The sequence below is a fragment of the Ornithorhynchus anatinus genome, chromosome 6 (assembly GCF_004115215.2).
Source record: "Ornithorhynchus anatinus isolate Pmale09 chromosome 6, mOrnAna1.pri.v4, whole genome shotgun sequence".
NCBI lineage: Eukaryota > Metazoa > Chordata > Mammalia > Monotremata > Ornithorhynchidae > Ornithorhynchus > Ornithorhynchus anatinus.
In genome coordinates, this window is record NC_041733.1 from 8,708,634 (window position 1) to 8,735,006 (window position 26,373).

General features: G+C 41.8%; 1 protein-coding gene across 1 annotated transcript in view; it reads left to right on the forward strand.

Moving 5' to 3' along the window:
• Positions 1-26,373, forward strand: part of DIAPH2 (diaphanous related formin 2) — a 692,146-nt gene that overhangs the window by 142,073 nt on the left and 523,700 nt on the right. The window contains 3 exon segments of the mRNA XM_029067298.2: positions 19,750-19,824; positions 19,902-19,971; positions 22,283-22,419. Coding sequence (XP_028923131.1) covers positions 19,750-19,824; positions 19,902-19,971; positions 22,283-22,419 — 282 coding nt within the window.

Below are 26,373 nucleotides of genomic sequence, written 5' to 3' on the forward strand. Positions count from 1 at the left end.
CAGAATTAAATCCCCATTTTGCAGATGAGGCAACTGAAGCACAGAGACGTCAAGTGACGTGCCCTGAGGTCACCCAGCAGGGTAATGGCGGAGCTGGGGTTGGAATCGAGGTCTTCCGACTCCCAAACCCGTACTCTTTTCATTAGGCTACGCTGCTTTTGCACACATTAAGCTCAATAGTAAATGCTCAGCGTGAAGCACTTGGGAGGATAGTGTAGTTACTAGAAATAGCTCCTGCCTTCAAATGGGGACATTAAAATCACTTGACAGTAGCAAGAAGGAAAGTGGTTATAGAGGTGATTGCCCAAGTAATAGTAATAATTACCATCGATTCGTTAATACGTAGGTACCAAAGTGTTAAAGGAAGTTGAATATTGCACATCTTTAATTAGGGCTGTTTAGAACGAAAGGGTGCTAATCGATGCTATTGCTATTTTATCAACAAGAGACTGTGATGGAGTTAGTTTTTCTTTAAATTGGAATTCAGTTTAATATTGAGGAGATGTTTAGGATTGGGAATAGCTGCTGCTGGACCCTCCCCGCTGGTAAAAGGCCATTTCTCCTGTGACACACAGTAACGGACTGTGCGAGATGGCTGGAGGTACAGTCCGGACACGCAACGGAATGTTGAAAGCAGCGTGGTTCAGGGGCAAGAGCCCGGGCTGGGGAGTCAGAGATCATGGGTTCAAATCCCGGCTCCGCTGCTTGTCAGCTGTGTGACTTTGGGCAAGTCACTTGACTTCTCTGGACCTCAGTTACCTCATCTGTAAAATGGGGATGAAGACTGGGAGCCCCGTGAGGGACAACCTGATCACCTTGTATCCTCCTCAGTGCTTAGAACAGTGCTTTGCACATAGTAAGCGCTTAACAAATACCAACACGCTGAGAGAGGTCATCCACCCCAGACTCTCCTACGGCCTTACTCAGCCTGTGAGCCTCCATTGAGTGTAGAGTGTAGGTTAGATTTTTCGGACCTTTGGGTGGGGGAGAGAGGGATTCTTTTTCATATCTTGCCTAAAATAGTGTAAAAGTAATGATAATGAAAAAAAACAATGCCACAGATATTAAAGCAAACCAAAAAAATAGAAGAAAAATATTCCATTTTTGCTGATTCTTTTCCTTCACTGTCCTTCAAAAGAGCCATCCCATCTTATCCGTCTAGGCGTACACACACCTCTCTTTGTCACTGTCTCTATCTCTGTGTTGGAAGTCAGCTCCCCAGATGTGACTCCTAGATTGTTCTGATATCCATCACTGGTATTCGTTGAACATTTTCCATATGCAGCATATCATACTGGGGAAGCAGCGTGGCTCAGTGGGAAGAGCCTGGGCTTTGGAGTCAGAGGTCATGGGTTCAAATCCCGGCTCTGCCACTTGTCAGCTGGGTGACTGTGGGCAAGTCACTTCACTTCTCTGGGCCTCATTTACCTCATCTGTAAAATGGGGATTATCTGTGAGCCTCTCGTGGGACAACCTGATTACCCCGTGTCTACCCCAGCGCTTAGAACAGTGCTCTGCACATAGGAAGCGCTTAACAAATACCAACATTATTATTATTATTACTGAGAAGCAGCGTGGCTCAGTGGAAAGAGCCCGGGCTTGGGAGTCAGAGGTCATGGGTTCGGATCGCGGCTCCGCCACTGATCAGCTGTGTGACTATGGGCAAGTCACTTGACTTCTCTGGGCCTCAGTTACCTCTTCTGTAAAATGGGGATTAAGACTGTGAGCCCCACAGGGGACAACCCGATTACCTTATGTAATCGGGCTTAACCATTGCCAACATTATTATTACTGAGTACCTGGGTGAGCATAGTACGGTAGAGTTGATAGGCATTAACTTTGCCGTCAAGGAGCTTACAATCTTTGGGTCGTGCAGGGCCTGACCCTGTTTCCACATGCACCGAGCCTAGCTCGATACCAGATATGGCGATTAAACAGAAACACTCGGAGTCAAATTGGTCGAGTCCCAAAACTTGGAGTTTGTGAAGATTCAACCTGGCACTAATTGGCAAAAGTTGTGAATGGCTGGGTTTCTTTTGAAAGTTGTTGCTAAAATTTCATTGCACCTTTAGCGAGTGCTGTATCCCACTAGGACTTTATATTTTTTGTTTACTTGGAATGCATTTCTGTGCCATTCTCATGGCATGCTTTCTCTACTCTTTTCTTTGTGATGGTTGCTTCCTCTGCCAGTATTCACAAACAGGTGCAAAAGATAAAATATCCTCTAAAGTTTATAATGGTTCAGACACTTTTTTGGCATTGCCTTAGTTCTGGTTACAGTCCTGATTTCATTGGCTTCTTTTTCCTCTTTGAGATTAAAATATATATATATATATACCCTGAAAGTATAAAATGTTATTATTAACATTTTATCGTAATTATAATAATTATACCTGACAGTGATATTTTTCATAAAATGATTTTAGGAAGAAAAGTGCTCTTTCTGAAACATAGCATTACAGAAGACCGCTTTGGATGGCTATTAATAAAGACGAACCAGCGTGTAAAAATATACAAAGACTTTCAATTTTGAGCAGCTTTTTAAAGTTGAAATGTACTGAGGTATTCCTTCGTGTACAACATGCTTTTAAAGATTTTCCCCAGGGTTATTAAGACTTATCTAAAGGAACACTTAGGTGGAAGAGGGAAAATTATGGACTGACAGGAAAGTGAGCATATATTTTAGTTGATGCTTCATTAAACAGTGCATCATACTTTAGAATCTTTTGATTTACATGTCTCTAATGAAGAAGTTCTAGGTATATTCAGTTTTGCGTCTGAAGGGCCGTGTTAATAAAATTTCAGTCGGAACTGTAGGGAAGATCTTTTCTTTGCTAAATTCAACAGGGTGTGAAGACTGATGCAGAACAAATATTTTGTATTTGGTAGTGAAGGCACGATGCTGGACTCATTTCAACTGGCACACCTCGAATATGCTCCTTAAATGGTAGGGTATTTTAGTCTATATGGACAGAAGTATTCTGAATGGCGATGAAGGCCCAAACTGCAGAGGGGTAGTCGGAGGGGCTATGACCAGGCTCCAGCCGAGAGGGACCTGATTCTGGTATGGGCAGCGGTAATAATTGTGATATTTGTTAAGCGCTTACTACTTGCCAGGAAATGTTTTATAAGCGCTGGGGGTAGATACAAGTTAATCAGCTTGAACACAGAGCCTGTCCCACATAGGGTCCACCTTCTTAATCCCCATTTTACAGAGGAGGGCACCGAGGCACCGAGAAGTGAAGTGACTTACCCAAGGTCACATAGCAGACAAGTGGCAGAGCTGGGATTAGAATCCAGGTCCTTCTGACTCCCAGGCCTGGGCTCTAATAATAATAATAATAATGATGTTGGTATTTGTTAAGCACTTACTATGTGCAGAGCACTGTTCTAAGAACTGGGGTAGATACAGGGTCATCAGGTTGTCCCACATGAGGCTCATAGTCTTAATCCCCATTTTACAGATGAGGGAACTGAGGCGCAGAGAAGTTAAGTGACTTGCCCACAGTCCCACAGCTGACAAGTGGCAGAGATGGGATTCGAACCCATGACCTCTGACTCCCAACCCTGGGCTCTTTCCACTGAGCCACTCTGCTTCTCCTATTCACTAGGTGGCATTGATGATCTTAGAGACCCGCTCCCTCCCTTTCTTTTTTCCCCCTCACTTCTAGCAAGTGCTTAGTACAGTGCTTGGCACACAGTATGCACTCAGTAAATACAATTGAATGAAGCGAGGTTAGAGTCCAGTTGATATCAGTGCAGTAACCCAGTCTGGGGATAGAACTCAGGGTAGCTCCAGTTGGGTAGCACCCAGTGCCGCGTGCGGGACCTTCAGCCGGGATTCTTCCGTCACCCACAGCTGGTTCAGGTCATTCAATAGTATTTACTGAGCGCTTACTCTGTGCAGAGCACTGTACTAAGCACTTGGAATGTACAATTCGGCAACAGTTAGAGACAATCCCCGCCCATCAACGGGCTTACGGTCTAATCGGGGGAGACCGACGGAAAAAACATGACAATCGCAATAACTAGAACCAGGGGGATGTACACCTCATTAACAAAATACATAGTGTAATAAAAATCTATACAAATGAGCACAGTGCTGAGGGGAAGGGGAAGGGTGGGGGGAGCAGAGGGAAAGGGGGGAAAGGGGCCTTAGCTGAGGGGAGGTGAAGGGGGGGCAGAGAGGGAGCAGAGGGAAAAGGGGAAGGCCTATCCGGAGCCCCCCGTGCAAACACCGACCAGCCTTGATTTCCAGGGCCCAGTTCCAGTCCGGGACTGTTTGTGCTGTTCGGTTGACTCAGATTGCAGAAAACCGGGTCCTGATTGGAATTTACAGTTACTTTGGTTCTGGGCGTGATCCTCAGTTTGGGTGAAAAGTCTACTCCCGGTAGAGTTTTTCCTCACGGAGCACTTTTCTTTTTCAGTAACGCTAATATTGCTAAGTGCTAATATCGGAGACTGATCTTTATCAGTCGGTCAGTCGTCAGTGGAACTTATTGAGGGCTTATTGTGGGCGGAGCACTGTACTAATCGCTTGGGCAAGTACAAAACAACCGTCGGTAGACTTGATCCCTGCCCACCAGGAGCTTAAAGTCTATGGGGGAGACAGATAATAAGATACCACGCTCCTCTGTAGCTGAACTGTAGCCCAATTTTTAATAATAAAAATAATAATGATGGTATTTAAATGCTTACTATATATGCCAAGCACTGTTCTAAGCACTGGGGGTAGATACAAGGTAATCAAGGTCATTCATTCATTCAGTAGTATTTATTGAGCGCTTACTATGTGCAGAGCACTGTTCTAAGCGCTTGGAATGTACAAATCGGCAACAGATACAGTCCCTGCCCATTGACGGGCTTACAGTCTAACTGGGGGAGACAGACAAAAACAGTAGCAATAAATAGAATCAAGGGGATGAACATCTCATTAGAACAATAGCAATAAATAGAATCAAGGTGATGTACATCTCATTAACAAAATAAATAGTGTAATAAAAATATATACAATTGAGCATATATAAATATATACGTTTCCCACGTGCGGGTCACAGTCTTACTCCCCATTTTACAGATGAGTTAACTTAGGCCCAGAGAAGTTAAGTGACTTGTCCACAGTCACACAGCTGATAAGTGGTGGAGTCAGAATTAGAACCCACAACCTCTGACTCCCAAGCCCGTGCTCTTGCCTATAAGCCACGATGCATACCATTTCCTTCATTTGATCCACATCTTCTATGAAAACATGGGCCTATTTGGGTGCTACTAGAAGGTACTGTAAGTTATCATGTTTCTGCACAAACATTTTAACTTTCCTTAGTTCGGGGTTAGTGTCTGAATACCCAAAAAATGTGTATTCACATCATCAGTGCTCTAAAATGCAAAAGAGCTACTGAGATGGTGCTGCTGGATTTTTGCATTGATGTGGCTATAAAGAGCAATTAACACTGCATTCAAGTTTAGTGTGGTTGCTAATTTGAACTTTGCAATAAACTATTAAGATATTTAACACCCCCCCCCCCCGAGCGGATTAAAGAATGATGGGGAATTTGAATTACAAATAACTGAAATCTGAATTTTTTTTAATTTAAGTGAGTTGGCTGGTAGTATTTACCTTGTTCAAGCTTAAGGGAATGCACAGTATAAACATCAGATGAGAAATAAAGAAGAGTCTGTCCAAACAATGTTCCTGGTAAAGGAATGGCATCATAGCACAGATTTAAAATTAAAGTGGTACGTGGAGTGAACCGCAAATTGATACTGTTTGAGGGAAAAAAACAAGCATTTGGAATGCTTTGCACATAGTAAGTGATTAACAAATGCCATCATCATCATTATTATTATCTCTTCAGACTTAGACCAGCATTAGGTTTTCTGACTTGGTCTCTAGAGGTAGAAGAATGCCAAAAAGGTATTTCTAGTCTTGGAAGCAAGCACTTATATAAGGATTTTAGAAAAGGAAGTGAGCCTTTCTGGTTGGTGTTGCCTTGGAAAATTAAGGGGAGCTTGTTTTGGCCAAGGAATGTGTCTGTTTATTGTTGTACTGCTTTCCCAAGCCCTAAGTACAGTGCTCTGCACACAGTAAGAGCTTAATAAATATAATAGAATTAATGAATAGAATCATATATTTATATATCTATATATATATGTATATATATACATGTGTGTATATATTTGAGGTGAAAGTATTTTATCCAGATAGTGTACTTAAAGTACATTTTTGTGCTCTGAATTGTCCAATTTCATTAATGAGGATGATCTTCTGTTTGGTGTCAGGGAATTTTAAGGTGTACTGACCATAATGAAAGTTGCTGTTGAATTAAATGATATGCACAGTGTCCAGCTGTTAATAGGTTATTAACATCTTCTAGGAAAGTTTCCTCTAGGGAATGAAATAAGTAGTAGTCTTTTGTGCTATTGAAAATGAATATTATTTATCAGGAAATCCAAATTCTCCATAGACACATATAAGTGGAATTGCTGAGTTTTCAAATAAAGGTGGCGGTTAGAAACTCGTGACCAAGATGTTTCCGCTGTGAATATTTTAACTAAGCGGAGAATTCACTGTATATATAGATCAAGTCGCTGATGATGAGACTTCAATATGTATTTAAAAGATAAAATATCAGATGGCTACAGGTGATGGTGATTGTCTATGTGCTGAGGTGGCGGTGGTTAGATTGACGTGGTGAAAAGATCATTTAATTGGGAATTGTATCATGGAGGCCATGGGATTAAATCGACCGTATAATACAACTTGTGGCATTAGGGGTAAGCACTTACCTTGTGCCAATCTGGTACTCAGTGGTGGGGGTAGATACAAGATAATCTCCTTATCTTTCCACCCAAATCCTGTCATCCCTTGTCTTTCCCCTCACTGTAGACAATAGCACTATCCTTCCTATCTCGCGTGCCCGTAACCTTGAGGTTATCCTCTATTCATCTCTCTTGTACAACCAACATATTCGTCACCACATCCTGTCAGGTCTGCTTTCACATCACTCAAATTCACCCTTTCCCCTCCATCCAAACTGCTACTGTGCTGATCCAAGAATTTATCCCATCCCACCTTGACTAGTGCTTTGGCCTCCTTAGCTGACCTCCTTGGCTTCTGTCTCTCCCCACTCCAATCCATACTTCATTCTGCTGCCTGGATCGTTTTTCTAAAAAACAACAAAAAAAGTTCCATTCACGTTTCTCCACTCCTCGAGAGCACCTAGCGGTTGCCCATCTACCTCTGCATCAAAAAGAATAATAATGTAATAATAATAATGTTGGTATTTGTTAAGCGCTTACTATGTGCCAAGCATTGTTCTACGTGCTGGGGTAGACACAGGGGAATCAAGTTGTCCCACGTGGGGCTCACAGTTTTAATCCCCATTTTACAGATGAGGTAACTGAGGCACCGAGAATTCATTCAATAGTATTTATTGAGCGCTTACTATGTGCAGAGCACTGTACTAAGCGCTTGGGATGAACAAGTCGGCAACAGATAGAGACAGTCCCTGCCGTTTGACGGGCTTACAGTCTAATCGGGGGAGACGGACAGACGAGAACAATGGCACTAAACAGCGTCAAGGGGAAGAACATCTCGTAAAAACAATGGCAAATAAATAGAATCAAGGCGATGTACAATTCATTAACAAAATAAATAGGGTAACGAAAATATATACAGTCGAGCGGACGAGTACAGTGCTGTGGGGATGGGAAGGGAGAGGTGGAGGAGCAGAGGGAAAAGGGGAAAATGAGGCTTTAGCTGCGGAGAGGTAAAGGGGGGATGGCAGAGGGAGTAGAGGGGGAAGAGGAGCTCAGTCTGGGAAGGCCTCTTGGAGGAGGTGAGTTTTAAGTAGGGTTTTGAAGAGGGTTAGAGAATCAGTTTGGTGGAAGTGAGGAGGGAGGGCGTTCCGGGACCGCGGGAGGTCGTGGCCCAGGGGTTGACGGCGGGATAGGCGAGACCGAGGGACGGCGAGGAGGTGGGCGGCGGAGGAGCGGAGCGTGCGGGGTGGGCGGTAGAAAGAGAGAAGGGAGGAGAGGTAGGAAGGGGCAAGGTGATGGAGAGCCTCGAAGCCTAGAGTGAGGAGTTTTTGTTTGGAGCGGAGGTCGATAGGCAACCACTGGAGTTGTTTAAGAAGGGGAGTGACATGCCCAGATCGTTTCTGCGGGAAGATGAGCCGGGCAGCGGAGTGAAGAATAGACCGGAGCGGGGCGAGAGAGGAGGAAGGGAGGTCAGAGAGAAGGCCGACGCAGTAGTCTAGCCGGGATATAACGAGAGCCCGTAATAGTAAGGTAGCCGTTTGGGTGGAGAGGAAAGGGCGGATCTTGGCGATATTGTAGAGGTGAAACCGGCAGGTCTCGGTAACGGATAGGATGTGTGGGGTGAACGAGAGGGACGAGTCAAGGATGACACCGAGATTGCGGGCCTGCGGGACGGGAAGGATGGTCGTGCCATCCACGGTGACGGAGAAGTCTGGGAGCGGACCGGGCTTGGGAGGGAAGATGAGGAGCTCAGTCTCGCTCACGTTGAGTTTTAGGTGGCGGGCCGACATCCAGGTGGAGACGTCCCGGAGGCAGGAGGAGATGCGAGCCTGAAGGGAGGGGGAGAGGACAGGGGCGGAGATGTAGATCTGCGTGTCATCTGCGTAGAGATGGTAGTCAAGGCCGTGAGAGCGGATGAGTTCACCGAGGGAGTGAGTGTAAATGGAGAACAGAAGAGGGCCAAGAACTGACCCTTGAGGAACTCCAACAGTTAAAGGATGGGAGGGGGAGGAGGCTCCAGCGTAGGAGACCGAGAATGATCGGCCAGAGAGGTAAGAGGAGAACCGGGAGAGGACAGAGTCTGTGAAGCCAAGGTGAGATAAGGTATGGAGGAGGAGGGGATGGTCGACAGTGTCAAAGGCAGCAGAGAGGTCAAGGAGGATCAGAATGGAGTAGGAGCCATTGGATTTGGCAAGAAGGAGGTCATGGGTGACCTTAGAGAGAGCAGTCTCGGAAGAGTGGAGGGGACGGAAGCCAGATTGGAGGGGGTCTAGGAGAGAATGGGAGTTAAGGAATTCTAGGCATCGATTGTAGACGACTCGTTCTAAGATTTTGGAAAGGAAGGGTAGTAGGGAGATAGGACGATAACTGGAGGGGGAAGTGGGGTCAAGAGCGGGTTTTTTTAGGATGGGGGAGACGTGGGCATGTTTGAAGGCAGCGGGGAAGGAGCCCTTGGAGATTGAGTGGTTAAAAATAGAAGTTAAGGAAGGGAGGAGGGCAGGGGCGATGGTTTTAAGAAGGTGAGAGGGAATGGGGTCCGAGGCGCAGGTGGAGGGGGTGGCACTTGCGAGGAGGGAGGAGATCTCCTCTGAGGATACTGCAGGGAAGGATGGGAAAGTAGGGGAGGGGGTTGTTGGGGGGGAGGGGAGAGGCGGAGGGGTGACTTTGGGGAGCTCAGACCTGATCGTGTTGATTTTCGTGAGGAAATAGGTGGCCAGATCATTAGGGGTGAGAGATGGGGGAGGGGGAGGAACAGGGGGCCTAAGGAGAGAGTTAAAGGTCCGGAACAATCGGCGGGGGTGACGGGCATGGGTGTCGATGAGGGAGGAGAAGAAGCTTTGCCTGTTAAGTGAGAAGTTAAGTGACTTGCCCAAAGTCACACAGCTGACAAGTGGCCGAGCCGGGATTCGAACCCATGAACTCTGACTCCAAAGCCCGTGCTCTTTCCACTGAGCCACGCTGCTAAGAAGCTCCTTACCATTGGCTTTAAAGCACTTGAATGGTTTTCCCCCTCCTACCTTATCTTGCTGATCTCCTACTTCAGCCCAGCCCACACACTTTGCTCTTCTAGCACCACTAGAACCAATTTACTCATTGAACTCCTCGTTTATCTTGCTGCTGACCCCTTTCCCACATAAAATAAAAAAAAAAAATTGGCATTTGTTAGGCGCTTACTATGTGCAGAGCACTGTTCTAAGCACTGGGGTAGACCCAGGGGAATCAGGTTGTCCCACATGAGGCTCACAGTCTTCATCCCCATTTTACAGATGAGGTAACTGGGCACAGAGAAGTGAAGTGACTTGCCCACAGTCACACAGCTGACAAGTGGCAGAGCTGGGATTTGAACCCATGACTTCTGACTCCCAAGCCCATGCTCTTTACATTGAGCCACACATCTGGTCTGTGGCCTGGAACTCCCCATCCATTCATTCATTTGATCGTATTTATTGAGCGCTTCCTCTGTGCAGAGCATGATACTAGTCCATATACTAATCCTTAGGGAAGCAGGGTGGCTCAGTGGAAAGAGCCCGGGCTTGGGAGTCAGAGGTCATGGGTTCGAATCCCAGTTCTGCCACTTGTCAGCTATGTGACTTTGGGCAAGTCACTTAACTTCTCTGTGCCTCAGTGACCTCATCTGTAAAATGGGTATTAAGATTGTGAGCCCCACCTGGGACAACCTGATCACCTTGTATCCACCCCAGCGCTTAGAACAGTGCTTGGCACATAGCAAGTGCTTAACAAATACCATTATTATTATTATATACACTATACCACCACTCTCCCCACCTTCCAAGTCTTATCTCCTGCAAGAGGTCTTCCTTAATTGAACTGTCTTTTCCTTGGCTCCCTCGACCTTCAGTGGATCCTTTGGGCATTTGGTATTTGCCCCACGACACCTATGTGCATAGAGAAGCAGTGTGGCCTAATGGATAGAGCACGGGACTCAGCAGGTCATGATCTAATGCCACATTTGTCTGCTGTGTGTGTGACCTTGGGCAAGTCATTTCACTTCTCAGGGCCTCAGTTACAACATCTGTATAATGGCATTGAGACTGTTAGCCCCATGTGAGACAGAGACTGTGTCCAGCCCGATTTGCTTGTATCCACAGTACAGTGTGGCTCAGTGGCAAGAGCTCGGACTTGGGAGTCAGAGGTCATGGGTTCAAATCCCAGCTCTGCCACTTGTCAGCTGTGTGACTGTGGGCAAGTCACTTAACTTCTCTGAGCCTCAGTTACCTCAGCTGTAAAATGAGAATTTAGATTGTCAGCCCCATGTGGAACATGGACTGTATTCAACCCAATTTTCCTGTATCCACCCCAGCACTTAGAACAGTTCTTGGCATGTAATAAGTATATAACAAATGCCGCAGTTATTATCATTACATATATATGAATTATACCTATTCAAGTCTGCCTTCCCCCTCTAAATTATGAATTTGTCATGGGCAGGGAAAGTGTATACCAATTCTGTTGTACTCTCCTAAGTGCTTATAAAGTGTTCTGCACACAGTAAGTATGCAGTCAGGTTGAACACTGACCCTGTACCACTTGGATCTTCCAGTCTAAGGGAGAGGGAGAACAGATACCTGATCCCCATTTTTACAGATGAATAAACTGAGACACAGAAAAGTTGTGACTCGCCCAAAGTCACGCAGCATACCCTGTTCCTCTGGTTATCTGCTCGGTGATCTTGGACACATCACTTAACTTTTCTATGCCTCAGTGTCCTCATACGTAAAATGGGGATTAAATCTGTGAGCCCCATGTCGGACGTAGACTGTGTCCAACCTGATTATCTGGTATCGGCCCCAGTACTTAGAATTAGTGTCTGGAGCACGGTGCATACCTAACAGATATTTTTTAAAAAAAACCCAATCCCCCCAAAAATGAAAGAACAGAGTTGAGATAATAATAATAGTAATAAAATGTGTTAAGCGCTTCCTATGTGCCACGCACTGTTCTAAGCAAGGGGTAGATACAGGGTAAGCAGGTTGGCCCACGTGGGGCTCACGGTCTCATTATCCATTTTACAGATGAGGTGAGGCACAAGGTCATATGAGGCACAAGGTCACACAGCAGACAAGTGGAAGAGCGGGGATTAGAAACCACTTCCTCTGACTCCCAGACCCATGCTCTTTCTACTAAGTCACGCTCCTTCTTATTAGAGCTTATGAGATTCCATTCCAGGTCCTCTGATTCCCAGGCCTGGACTCTTTCCACTTGGTCATGATGTTTCTCATTTTATATGCATTCCAAGTTGTCTTCAGGTGGTGGATTTGTGAAGCATCCTCCTCCTGGTGCAACTTGAAAGAGGGTGACTGCAGGGCTGAAGCATTCGGGGATGTGAGCGCCCTCAGCTTCCTTCTGCTCAAGTCAGGAGCGGATCGTGGTCAAACAGACCCCAGGGATGAAAACACAGTGGCTTTGGAGCAGGGCAGACTCAGGCCGTCCCCGGAGAGATGCCGTAGGTTTGCCACACAAATGCAAATGCAACAACGTAAAGAAATCACATAGAGGAAGGAGTGGAAAAACTTTTCCCCACCTCAGGGTGGCCAGATGCTCATAAGCCAACTCTGCATTCCTTCCGTGGAGTCGTTCAGCATTTTAATCGTACTCAACCTTTTTAACAATGCTCAACTACACCGAAGAGCATTGGATCACTTTGGGAAGAAACCATACAAATGAAAGTATTTTAAAATTGAAATGACAGGTAACCCCTCTTTTCACTAAACGTACCGTAGGAAACCCTTCGTACGTCTAGCAGTGATAACTTGGGTTCACAGGAGTGACGCATTTTGTTTTCTCAGGATTTTTTTCTTTCTTACTGTTAATTATCATTTACCTTTCAGATTTTGGAGCTGTTCATCATCCGAGTTTAGAATCAAGTCTCTAAGATTTTATTAAGCTAGGAAAGTCCCGTAGGTGGTATTCAGTACTAGATGCAATATAGCAGGAATGTAAAATAAGTGTGGCTAAAATAGACCTTTTGATAGACACCATGTTTTTCTGTGTCTTTTCTTAGCATTTCCTATAGCCACTATTTCCTCTTTAAACCGGGCTCGGGCCATGGACTCCTCCTTTTCCTCTTCCTACATTTCGTTTTCCTTCTCATCCTTATCTTCGCCTTCTAGTCCAGTCCTTTCCCATATTCTTCTTATCCTTTTCCCATCTTGAGTTGGCAAAGTTGTAGCCGAATGGGTTGGGTGGGCAATTTGGCTGACCCTATCGTTACTGAAGGTGGAAACCCGAGACAGAAATGGAGTCACTGGACAGGACCTCCACAGCTCTGGTTTGTTCTCACCTTCCCTTCCAATGGTCTGTAGTGGCACCTGGTGGCCTGTTTTAGCCCAATTGTCTTACCCTGCTCTGAAAACACGCTCCGTTATGGCTCAGTGGCCAGCTCACTCAGCCCATCGGGCTTGGTGCTCTTTTCCGAGTTACTCGTCCTAAACTCCGTCCTCTCCGGAAAAGTCGTATGTCTAGAATAAGCTTGCTTCCACCCATATCTGTGGAATTGCTTTTGCCTGTTATACAGAGATACCCTATTTTCAGTGCCTTCATCAACTGGCAGGAATGGATCCAAAAACATTGATAACAACAATTTGGGTGGTTTTTTTGGGTCTGTAAATGGGCCTGGATTCCTGAGGATATTTCCACTTTTGAATTGAACGAGCAGGAGGATCCTACATAGTTCATTTTCATTAATTGAAAAAGAATAGTCTCGTTCTTTCTGTTTTATTCATGCGCTTTTTCCCCTTTAGGTTTCTTAAGATGACAATAATAAAGAGTTTGGGTGTGTGTTAAAGTGGAAATGACAATTTTGAACTTTTTATTCTTGAAATCAGGTGGCTAATCTGATATTTTACCACCTTTCTGAATTCCCCAAGAAGCTTCAAACTCTCGTTCATTTTATTTCATCTGGTGATTTGAGTTGTAGCATGAGATTACAGCCGGGAATAGAACACCATTAGAGAGAAATACAATCCTATGTACAGAACACATAACCCTCTACTCTAGCCATTAACACTGCACAAACAGTGATAAAACAATGACATGACTAATATCGGACTCCTTCACGTGAGACCAGTTGCCATTACAGCTCATGAAATTCAGTGTGAAATTCTTTTTGTTTTAACCCTTTTGAAATACAGAAGTGAATTAAGTTTTTCTGGGCAAAGTGAGTACTCCTAAACCCTCTGTGTAGATATTTTTGCCACATATCACTATAAATTAATTCCAATAAATGCCTAATTTGAGACTCCTTTAACATTTGTGCACAATCCAAGGTATAAACTACAGCTTCATAGGGGTTACTTTTGTGGTGTTTTTAAAATATACATTTTTCTTCCCTTAGTATTGCTGATTTTGGTATAACTAATACAAAGTTAAAACTGTACATTTTTCTAATATGCATTTGAGTAATTCTTTCTGCCGTGTCTGTGTAACTTCAAAAAAAGATGGACTTCATTCGCAGAGAGTGAAGACTAATTAGCCTAGAAAAGATAATTTTTCAGATATATTTCTCTGGGCAAAATGTAATGAGGATAGCGGCTACAGATCGACTATCTAAAAGAGGCCCTCTGCTCTTAATCTCCTGAGAAGCTTTTATTATCAGTGAAATCCTTTATGAGTTAGCGTACATTAAAAAATGTATATATTTAGGTGGGTGAATTCTTCATATATTTTATATGAGGTTTTATGTGGATGTTTTTCTCCATTGAAAACATTGAAGTGTATTGATAGAGTATTCAGATTCAGCACTTTAAATTAATTTTTGCTTTGAATTTAAGGTCTCGGTTATTCTGTGTAAACAGTATATTTTAAAAATACTGCACTATAAGGTGTATGCAGAAAATAGATGTTTAATTGAAATGCAGAATTTAATAGTCAGTGAACACTGTCTATGATGATTGCTAGCTTATTGTGTCTGTTAATGGAAAATAGATACATTTTGTGGGGCAAAATATTATTTGAAAGAGAAACACCATTGAAAACTAAGTGTAAATTGAAAAAATAGTAATGATAATAATTTTGGTATTTAAGTGCTTACTTTGTGCCCTGTGCTGTACTAAACTCAGGAGTAGGTACAGAATAATCAGGCTGGACAGAGTCTCTGTCCCACATGGGCTTCATGGTCCCCATGTTTATAGATGAGGAAATAGGCACAGAGAAATTAAATGATATTTACCTTTGGAACTTTTAATAAAAATATCACCTTTTGGAACGGTAACTCATTATTACCCAAGTGTTTTTCACAACTTGTGAATTTCTCTGAATGATATATGGGTAATAAATCTTGGACTCTGTCCTGTTATTAACCTTTGGAAGTGAATAAACACTTTTCTAGTAGTTGTGGTTTTTATTAAGTGTTAACCTAATTATACAGCTAAATCAACTTCAAAAAGGAAGTATTGTGCTTCTTATAGTTTCATGCATGATTTTCTCCCATATTTATTTATGAGAAACTGGGTTATCCACATTTAAAAGTAATATTCCCAAATGACTCCCATTCATCTAAATAAACCTCATAGTTTTAGAAAAGCAAATATTTGTCAGCATTACCTAGACTTCTGTTCCTGATTTTTTTCAATTTTTATTTCATAATCCTTCCTGAAATTGATGATGGAACAGTCATGGAATTAAATAAATTATTTCAAGATTAAGACAATTGGTTTAAGACTTCATGGCAGTGTTTCCCCCGGACAATTACTGAGCGGGAAGAACGGTTAAACTGATCTAGCAATGTTTTGTGCATAAACTGAATAAAATTCTTTAATGGTAAGCATAATTCTATCGATTCACATCCACGTCAAATGAGATGATGTAGAGGTAACTTTGAGGACCATAAAACTCAGAAAATCCAATTTGATTCAATGTCCTTAAATATTTGATCGAGTAAGGTAGCATGGGGCAGAGAAAAACACTAATATAGGACTCGATTGAATTTATTGAGTGCTCACTGTGTGCAGAGCAATGTACTAAGCATTTGGGAGAGTACAATATAACACTATAACGGACAGATTCCTGCCCATGACGAGCTTATAGCCTAGAGGGGGAGACAGACATTAATATAAGTTGTGCCCAAGTGGAATGAGGTAATTGACACAGTGAAGTGAAGTGATTTCATTCAATAGTATTTATTGAGCGCTTACTATGTGCAAAGCACTGTACTAAGCACTTGGAATGTACAAATCGGTAACAGATTTGCCCAAGTCATTTGCCCAAGTTCACACAGCAGACAAGTGGCGGAGTCGGTAGGGGAGAAACATTTGCTATTGGAATATCCCTCTGAAGAATCCAAATGAAATTGACCTCTGTGGAGAAGCTCCACAATATATCATCATTCATTCACTCGTATTTATTGAGCACTTACTGTGTGCAAAGCAGTGTACTAAGCGCTTGGAAAGTACAATTTGGCAACAGAGACCATCCCTACCCAACCACGGGCTCACGATCTGGAAAGGAGGAGTCAGACAACAAAACAAAACAAGTAGACAGGCATCAATAGCATGGAGTTAATAATAATATGGAGTTAGTTCTATTTTCAAGCTTTTTACTGGTGGAAAGATCACTCAAATCTCTTGCATACCTGTCTCTGATTTCTCCTCAGTGCTTTTGGGAGGAGACTTAGTGACTGGTATAGGTCATAACTATAAAATTTTAACTCCTTGTGATTGTGTGGATAGTTACAAACCAGCTCCGCTCTTTCCTGCTGCTTTGTAAAATTCAAAAATAAATCCAATTCAGAGAGAAATCCAATGAATCCTTCAAGAAGTTCTTAGAGGAAAAATATCACTTGAATGTTCTAGATAGTTTTCATTTTTATTTTAATGGACTTAGTTTATATAGTTTACACTGTGTTTTACTGACAGACTGGAGTAGTTATTGAGTAAGGTAAGATTACATGCAGTTTCTATTATTCTTAATTTGATTTGGGGTGTATCATGCTGGAAACAATACTCTGCCTTTCTGTTGGGGGCAGATTAAAAAAAAAATTCCTTAAAAGCGAATCCTTTTATCCTTTCACCCTCTTTATCCCAGACTATCACAAAGTCCTTTGAGAAAATATTTCATCATTCGGGGTCATTATGTGCTTCAAATATATCATAGTTTGTAGCCAATTACCATTATAATACTGTTTTTTTTTAATTTCCACAGTGGAAATCAAAACTGCCTTTTAGTACAGTTTAACTTCCACATACATATATGGAATCTTATGTATAGCTTTTAAAGTTTGAATATTGTGTGTTGTGCTGTAGAACCGTACTTTATTGCCATTGTTCTACTAGGAAACAGTTCTGTTTTAACAAGATTACATTCACTGATAGATGCTACTGTTGATAATAGTGAGTTAGCATCACCCACGAAGATTAGTTTATCTGTAAATTAGGGAATTCTAATTATTATCGCAAGTGTCTTATCTGCATTAATTTACATTTTTGAAGTGCCAGAGTTGCATGGAAGGCAGGATGTTTCTGCAGATTATTAACTCACTCCCAAAATACTTATATTGTACGTATCTACGTGAGTAATCGTGGCTACTGTTCTGCTTGCGCACTAGCCCTGGCTTCTGCTCTATCGCCCATATTCAGATTTATTTGGCTGTGCTCCCTCTTGTAGACCCCTTTCTTATATGGTATTTGGTAAGAGCTTTCTATGTGCCAGGCACTGGACTAAGCCCTGGGGTGGATATAAACTAATCTGGTTGGCACAGCCCCTGTCCTACTTGGTGCTCACGGTCTTAACCCCCATTTTGCAGATGAGGAAACTGAGGCACAGAGAAGTGAAGTGACTTGCAAGGTCACCCAGCAGACGAGTGGCGGAGCCAGGATTAGGACCCACGTCCTTCTGATTCCCAGGCCTGTCCTCTATCCAGTTGGGCCATGCTGCTTTTCAAACATTGTCCTCTGAAGGTTGTTTCCTACTGAATAGTAGTTAAGTGACATCAGGGGAACCAATATACATCATCTTTCAAATGTGTAGCTACTATACTGACAAATTACTATGTGCCTACACTAAATTCTGGTGGAGATTCAAGAAAACCAAGTTTGACACAGCTCCTGTTCCACGTGAGGCTCACTTGCCAGGAAGGATGGAGAATACACACTGAATCCCCATTTTGCAGATAAATTGGGGGACTGAGAAATTGATAGATTTGCCCTAGGTCATACAACAGGCAAGAGGGAGAGCTGGGGTAGAAGGGCCGAACTCTTTCCATTAGGCCACACTGTTTTCTGTGCTCCAGTAGTAACACTTGAATTTTTACCTCATTACATTCTAGAGCAGCTTCCTATAATCTTCTGTTGCCCTTACAACATCCCTATGAAGTAGGGAAGGAAAGGCAAATTATAACCCTTTTACAGGTTGGATCACCAGAACCAGAGGGGGTTTTTATCAGCGAATATTAGAATGAAGGACTAAAACCCTGCTCTCATGAATCTGAAGAGAAAACTTTCCATTTCTGTGTGGCCTCTAATTCATTGTTACTCTGCAATAGTTGGATGGGAAATAATTATTTCTGTCATGGGGAAGCGGACAATTTCAAAAGAGACCTTTTGGTCTAAAACAGTGCTTGGAAGGACAAGTCAGAGGCTGTGTAAATTGTGGCTGAAAGAGGAGGAAACTGTATCCCGAGTCATGAGAAGCGATTTTAAATGCATGAAAGCGTAATGAAGATCTGCCCCCTCCCCCTGTTGCTGTAGTCCCTTGCCCACCTATTTACTGCCCAACCAGAGTTTGCTTTCTGGGTAGAATTCAATACAACTCCCAACTCCTAAAATTACAGCTTTGGGAAGGACTCCAAATGTAAGAATAAAGAACGTATTTCCACTTGCTACATTTAAAAAAAAAAAAGTGTATTGAGATGTGCTTTGGATACCGCTCTCAACATTTTGCCACAAGAGCAATCAATCAGTAGTATTTATTAGGCAATTCCCGTGTGCAGAACACTATATTAAGTACCCGGAACATTACATATAGTTGGTGGCCAGGATCGAGCCTGCAAGCAGCTTACAGTCTAAATGAAATTTAGTAGCACTATAATTTTTGAGTATTTTATTTTGTTCCTATTTTTAGTTTTATATTTGAAATGATGTTTTCGGTTTACATTTTTCTAAAATAATTGTGGTTTAGGTTAGTAACCATTGGAGTGGAAATGGCAGTAGGCTTGCTGAGCGTTTATCTAGATTTTGCCAAATTGCAGTGGAAGAACTGGACTGTAATGTAATGTTTGGCTCTACAGTCTGGATATCAAGAATGCCATTTAATATGGCAGGAATTATTGAGGAGAAAATATGACTTTGCCATAATTAAAGTTCTTATCTCTTTACTCCTTCAATTCCTATTTTTTTTTAACAAGTAAAGAATTTAGTTAGTCCTAAAATGAAAATAAGTTCATCCCCAGTCTACTTCGGCATATTTCAAATTCCTTTTTTTCTGTTAAAAACCTTCCAGTTTTTACTTTAGCAGACTTATGTAGAAATTTATTTTTAGAACAAAGCTTAGGGACTTTTATTACTTTTTTCAACAGACCAATTCCCCAAGACCAGTGTACTTGGCCTGTACCATTTCAATATCTAGAATTATTTTCTGGCTGTCATCACCCTCTCAAATAATTCATTCTACTCATGGAAAATGTCATGCAAGTGATCAGATCTCATATTATATTTTTCCCATAGACAAGTTATTGGCATTTAGGCTTCTGTTCAGATCTCACTTGAATCACTTAAATTTATCAATGGGAAAAAAAAATGATATTTTAGACTTGGTTAAACCAATTTAGAGTTATCTCTGTGTTAAAGTAATGACTTCTCATTTTAGTATTGAAATAAAAGTAAAGGTAACATGACTGTTACACAGGATTAGTGCTCTTACTGTTTGAGTGTATGATGAAATACAGCTTATTAGGCACCCTTGCCTCAAAGTGGGTTTCTAGTATCCAAAATTATTGTGATTTAAAATTTTATCTGTGCTTTTTTTTTATTTTTGCAGCTGGGTAAATAACTTTGGCCATGAAGGTCTTGGACTCTTATTGGACACCCTGGAAAGACTCCTGGACAAAAAACAGTAAGAATAAATTACTCATTTGAATTAAGCTTAGTGGAAATTTTGAGATATTTTCTAACATATTTATTTTCATTCAGGCAAGAAAGTATTGACAAGAAGAATCAGCATAAGCTTATACAGTGCCTCAAAGCATTTATGAATAATAAGGTAAGAGAATGTGCTTATATTGACTGAAACACTGAGTCAGATAAACCACTAAGTTTGAGAGATGTATCTCTCTTGGAGAAATTTTTTTCTTTGCTGAAGTGATCTGGCATATGGTATGTAAATTAAGAGCACCATTTTGGGCTCAGAGCAAAATCCCCCATATTCCCAAACCTGCTCAGACGGTTATACATTATCGCTAATTTAAATCAATCAGATATTTCAAGCTCCAACAGGCACACTATACTATACTGAGTAGAGGGTAGAAAGCCAGTTCAGAAGAAGGTCCCCTATCCTCTTGGAGTTTATAATCCAACATTAAATTGATTAGCTTGTAAATACCTCAAGGGGAGGGGCGTTGTCATTTATTTCTGTTGTCCGTTGCCAAAAACCTCTTTTAACAGTCAGGACAGAAACATGAATGACATACCCAAATTCTAGAAGGGGGAAGCATCGTGGCTTAGTGGAAAGAGCACAAACCTACAAGTCGGAGAACGTGGGTACTGTCTCGTCTCTGCCACTCGTCCGCTGTGTGACCATGGGCAAGTCACTTAACTCATCCGAGCCTCGTTTCCTTCATCTGAAAAATGGGGATTAAATACCTTTGTCTACCCTGATTATCTTATATCTACCCCAGCGCTTAATGCAATATTTGGCCCATAGTAAGCACTTAACAGTGTTGCCAGTAGTAAGAACATGGGCTTGGGAGTCGGGGACCTGGGTTCTAATCCTGGCTCTACCACCGGTCTGCTGTGGGACTGTGGACAAGTCACTTAATGATAATAGTAATAATGATGGCACTTGGTAAGTGCTTCCTGTGTGCCGAGCACTGTTCTAAGCGCTGGGGTAGATACAAGGTAATCAGGTTGTCCCACGTGGGGCTCAGTCTTCATCCCCATTTTACAGATGAGGTCACTGAGGCATAGAGAAGTCAAATGGCTTATCCAAAGTCACACAGCTGATCAGTTGCAGAGCCGGGATTAGAACCATGCCTAAATTTCCTCTTCTACAAAATGGGGATTCAGTACCTGTTTTCCTGTTTTTAGAGAAGCAGCGTGGCTCAGTGGAAAGAGCCTGGGCTTGGGAGTCAGAGGTCATGGGTTTGAATCCCAGCTCTGCCACTTGTCAGCTGTGTGACTGTGGGCAAGACAGTTCACTTCTTGGTGCCTCAGTTACCTCATCTGTAAAATGGGGATTAACTGTGAGCCCCACGTGGGACAACCTGATGACCCTGTATCTACCCCAGCACTTAGAACAGTGCTCTGCCCATAGTAAGTGCTTAACAAGCACCAACATTATTATTATTATTTTTTTTTCTCCCTCTTGTTTAGACTGAGAGTCTCATGTGGGACCTGATTACCTTTTATCAACCCCAGTGCTTAGCAAGCTCTTCAAAAATACCACTTATTTTAACTATTAAGAAATATTGTTAATAATACTAAGCACCCAGTAGACATTCAATGTATGCTGTTGATAATGTAAATAAGCATAAAGCCCACATGAGAGTCCCGTAAGCATTTAAGGGAAATGAGCAGAAAGGGTAGAATCAATCGATGGTATTGACCGAGCGCTTACTATGGGCAGAACGCTGCACCAAGCCCCTGGGAGAGTACAGTACAAGAGTATTAATAGACACATTCCCTGCCCACAACGAGCTTAGGTACAAGTGATGAGTAATTGAAGCTGCTTACTTTAGTGTCCTTATCTCCTGCTTCTATACATTTATTTTTTTCTGGCCAAGTGAACTCCTCATTACCCAATTCTTATAACCACGCCCCTGCTTTTGCTATCCTGACCTTTTCTTCCTTTACTATTTCACCTTGCCTGATTAAACTTTTGCCATCTACTCTCCCGAAATCTCACCTTTTCTAATAAGGACTTTCCTGAGCGTATCACTCAATCGGTGATATTTATCAAGTGCTTACTGTGTGCAGAGCACTGTACTAAGAGTTTAGGAGAATTCAGTGCAGTAGAGTTGGTAGAGATGTTGAGGATATGCTGATCCCAGGATTTTTTCATACATCTCGTAAATCGGGACTGTAGAGCTCTCTTACTGAACTTTGCAATTCCATTGGTTTTCATTGGCTGTCGCTTCCACTCTCTGTCTAATGATATGGATCGGTCTGCCTGACAAAATCATAATTCATTGTGGGTAGTGACCTTATGCGGCATAGCTTTTCGACCGCCTCTAGTTCCAGGTTCGTAATGTGAGTCTGCTAAATAAGTTAAATGATGTATTCTATAGGTTTTTCTGAAACTAGACCGTTGAGAGTATTACATTGGTTTCAATACACTGTTTTCTTTTCTTCTAAAGTTTGGATTGCAAAGGATCCTAGGAGATGACAGAAGTCTTTTATTGTTGGCAAGGGCGATCGACCCTAAACAACCCAACATGATGACTGAAATAGTCAAAGTCCTTTCTGCTATTTGCATTGTTGCAGAAGAAAATATGTAAGTAATAATAATCCCATTCAGAAATATAAGACTAATGAGATGGTGTATATTTTGTGGGTGTTTTCCTAGTATTAAAAGGTAAAGAGAATTTAAAAAATACAGATTTCAAGAAATATCATTATATGTTTGCTTTTCCTAGCCTGGGGATTAGTATTTTCAATTGATAAAATCTTAAAAGTTGGTGAATATCAAAAGTTTGAGCATTTAAAGGCAACATTCTTATGCTGTGTTTTCAGAAGGTGAGTGAGGAAGTCAATTTTATAAATGATTTAGAGTGAAGTATGCTTCCATTGCAAGGAAAGACATTTATTTATTACCAGAGTTTCTTTTTACATAATGAACAGATGCACCAAGTAATTGCTGAACTCTCCATTTCACTCTTTCCAGGTAGATTCACCCTTAGATTGTTGGATTCATTCATTCATTCATTCAATAGTATTTATGGAGCACTTACTGAGTGCGGAGCACTTACTGTGTGCAGAGCACTGTACTAAGCATTTGGAAAGTACAGTTTGGCAACAGATAGAGACATCCCCTACCCAACAATGGGAAAATATATATCTCCTGTCTATATCTCTGAAAAATGAGAGGAATGGCTTTTCATATTTGGGACTTATGCAAAACAAAGGACATCAAAGTAGTATGCACTTGTGTTTTATCTTCATGTTCAGTGAAGTAATTGAGAGCATAATAACATTTTATTGAATATAGTCCTAGAGGATAAAATCACAGATCTTATGTCTGGTAAAACTGTGTTTCTAATCTTTTTTTGTTTAATCTTTTATCACTATAAAAATATTTTGATAATGACAAAAATCTAGTTAAGGCTAAATTGGACTGAAAATGGATTAAGTAGTAAAAGTCCTCAAAAGCCGTAATGAAATGTATTCAGTTGTATTTATTGAGCGCTTACTCTGTACAGAGCACTCTACTAAGCACTTGGAATTAGCGCACTGAAAGCTAAACCCCAATCAGACGAAGGAAAAGGTCCTCAAAGAGAATGTTCTTGTTGTCTTAGTGGAAAAATGGACTTGTTAATCCAATTTTGGTGCAACTGGATAAATGGTTAGTTAGTATCACTACATTGGTATGGATAAATGATGAGCAGGAGCATATACATTATTTCTCTGTGCATGGACATTATACTGATTTCTAGACTTGCACTTCCTTAATGGAACAGAAATGATAGAAATGCTTTTTAAACATCTCTAAGCGTGAAGGGATGATAAACTAAGAACACATCATCTGTAGTTTGGAGATTTGAGAGCAGTAAATGTTTCGTAAACTCTTTAAGTATTTGATCACATTTTCTTGTCTTATTCTGTTAGCTTCATTATAGGAGGATATAGGGGATACAGTCTTTTAAGATATTTGAAAAATTCCAAAGAAAGGGGATGGAAATCATAAGGCCTGCCAAAGTTATTCATTTGGAGATAATTAAATGTCTTTTGATGGGGATTACATATAAAATTTGAGCTGTCACTAAGTTTTTTCCACTATAGGAAGTGGTTCTTAAAATTTAAAGTAATTCTGATACATTTAAAGATTCGGATGCTTAAATCCACTTTTCCTTCAAATGCCTTTCACACTCTTTGGAAACAGAGTATTAATAATAATAATTGTGGTATTTAAGTGGTTACTGTCAGTCAAGTGCTGGGGTAGAGTCCAGATAATCAGATTGGACACAGTCCCTGTCCTATGTGGGCTCACAGATTACGGAGGAGGGAGAACAGTCAATTGAACAATCACTCACATTTATTGAGCACTTGCTATGTGCTAAGCACTGTACTAAATGCTTGGGAGAATGCAATATAACAAGTTGGTAGGCATGTTCCTTGCCCACAAGGAGCTTACGGTCTACAGGAGGAGAACAGGTTTTAAATCATCATTTTTCAGATGAGGGAATTGAGGCACAGAGAAATTGTGACTTGACCAAGGTCACACAGATTATTGAGTTGACTGAATTATTGGTTTGATCCAGTAAGGATTCATAGGTTTGTTTGTTTTTTCATTAATGCAGAATAAAATAACTGACACATAGATTTGCAAAGGAGGTCTAGGATAACTATCAAATATAACAAATTCCTGGAAAACACATTTTAGTTTTTAAGATTTGTTTTCCAAAATGAATTCTGTGCATGGTGGATATTCATTTGCATTTGCAAAACTTAAATTTCATGCGTCGTACCATTTGGAATTTTAAATATAACAAATTGCATATGCCTCCTGTCATTTTTCCGTCTAAAATCCCTTCCAAATTATTTTTGGCTAACTTTATTTTATTAAGGGTATCCTCTGCTTAAGATTTTCAATGGTGTATTCTCTTTTCTAATTCTCTTTGACCTCTTTGCTGTTTGGGGCACAGTTGATAATGATAATTGTGGTACTTAAGTACTTAATATATGCCAAGCACTGTCCTAGGTGCTGGGACAGACACAAGGTAATCAAGTCAGACACAGTTTCTGTCCCACATGGGACTCACAGTCTAAGTAGGAGAGAGAACAGGTATTGATCTGTCCTCTCATATTCATGTTAATGTCTGTCTCCCCGTCTAGACTTTAAGCTTGAAATGTGTCTGCTAATTCTGTTGTACTTTCCAAAGCGCTTAGCGCTTAAAACAGTGCTTGGCACATAGTAAGCGCTTAACAGATACCCTTATTATTATATCATTACAGTGCTCTTCATATTAGTAAACGCACAAATAAATACCATCGATTAACTCTTGAAAAAATGATTTCCTTGGACTTTCATCGGCTGATTCCCTGGCACCCAGCAGCTTTCTTCTCTCTCTAGTCAGTCAACCAATCATATTTACCGTGTGCAGAGCACTATACTAAGTGCTTGGGGCAGTACAATAGAACAATTTAACAGACACATTCCCTGCCCACAACAAGTTTACAGTCTAGACGGGATACTTTCATTCAGTAAATACGATTGTATTTACTGAGCACTAACTGTGTGCAGAGCACTGTAGTAAGCTCTTGGAAGAGTACTGTTCTGCAGTAAATAGGTTTGTAATAGTGAATTCCCCCAAGATAAGGAACTATTTATCTCAGTCCCATCATGAAGGTTCCGGAACCGAGAAGTGGTGCTCAGGAATTGACGATAGTGAGGGTGGTCCGCGTAGCACACCTCGCGCTCTCTTGTACTTACCAACTTTCTTCCTACACATCACGTAACGGGCGAGTGGGTGGACGTGGGTGCGGCTTATTTTGAAGCGCACCCCAGAGCTGTACTTGCAGAGTGCATTTGCTCCCGAGGTGAATTACTCCAGCCTAGTGCGATATCATCCCGAAATGCTGGAAACTCCCATCATACTCCGGGATCTTGGCCGTGCACGTTTGCCCACCCTTTTCAGCTTTCTGCCAAGCTTGCCCACCTTGTGAAACGCAAAGGGTGCACTCTGGTCGAACCCTGATGCTGGTGGCGATCCAGGGCACAACGCGGTCCAGTGCGAGTCGGACTTTGCAAGGGGTGCTCTTTGTACTCCCCAGGCAAATCTGTTACTTTGTTCCTGAAACTTGACTAATGTACCTCTATCCCAATTGCTCGGGCTATTTCCTTTTCAACCTTGGGACGTTTCCCTCACCTCCCATTGGCCAAACCACATTTTATTATTTTTATCGATGCCTGTTTACTTGTTTTGAGATCTTGATACCTGTTTTCTTGCATTGATGTCCGTCTCCCCTGCTGGACTGTGAGCTCGTTTTGGGTAGGGATTGTCTCTCTTCTTTGCCATATTGTACTTTCCCAAGGGCTTAGTACGGTGCTCTTTACACAGTAAATACGATTGAATGAATGAATCCCTCCACTTCATTCAAACCCCTTAGAAAAGCCACCTAATCAAGGTGATGCTCTTTAATTAGTGCCGATGTAGCTGTGGTCTTGAGGAAATAATGGGGGAGGCTACAGGTTTGTCTCTGTTGGACTCTCCCAAGTGCATAGTACAGA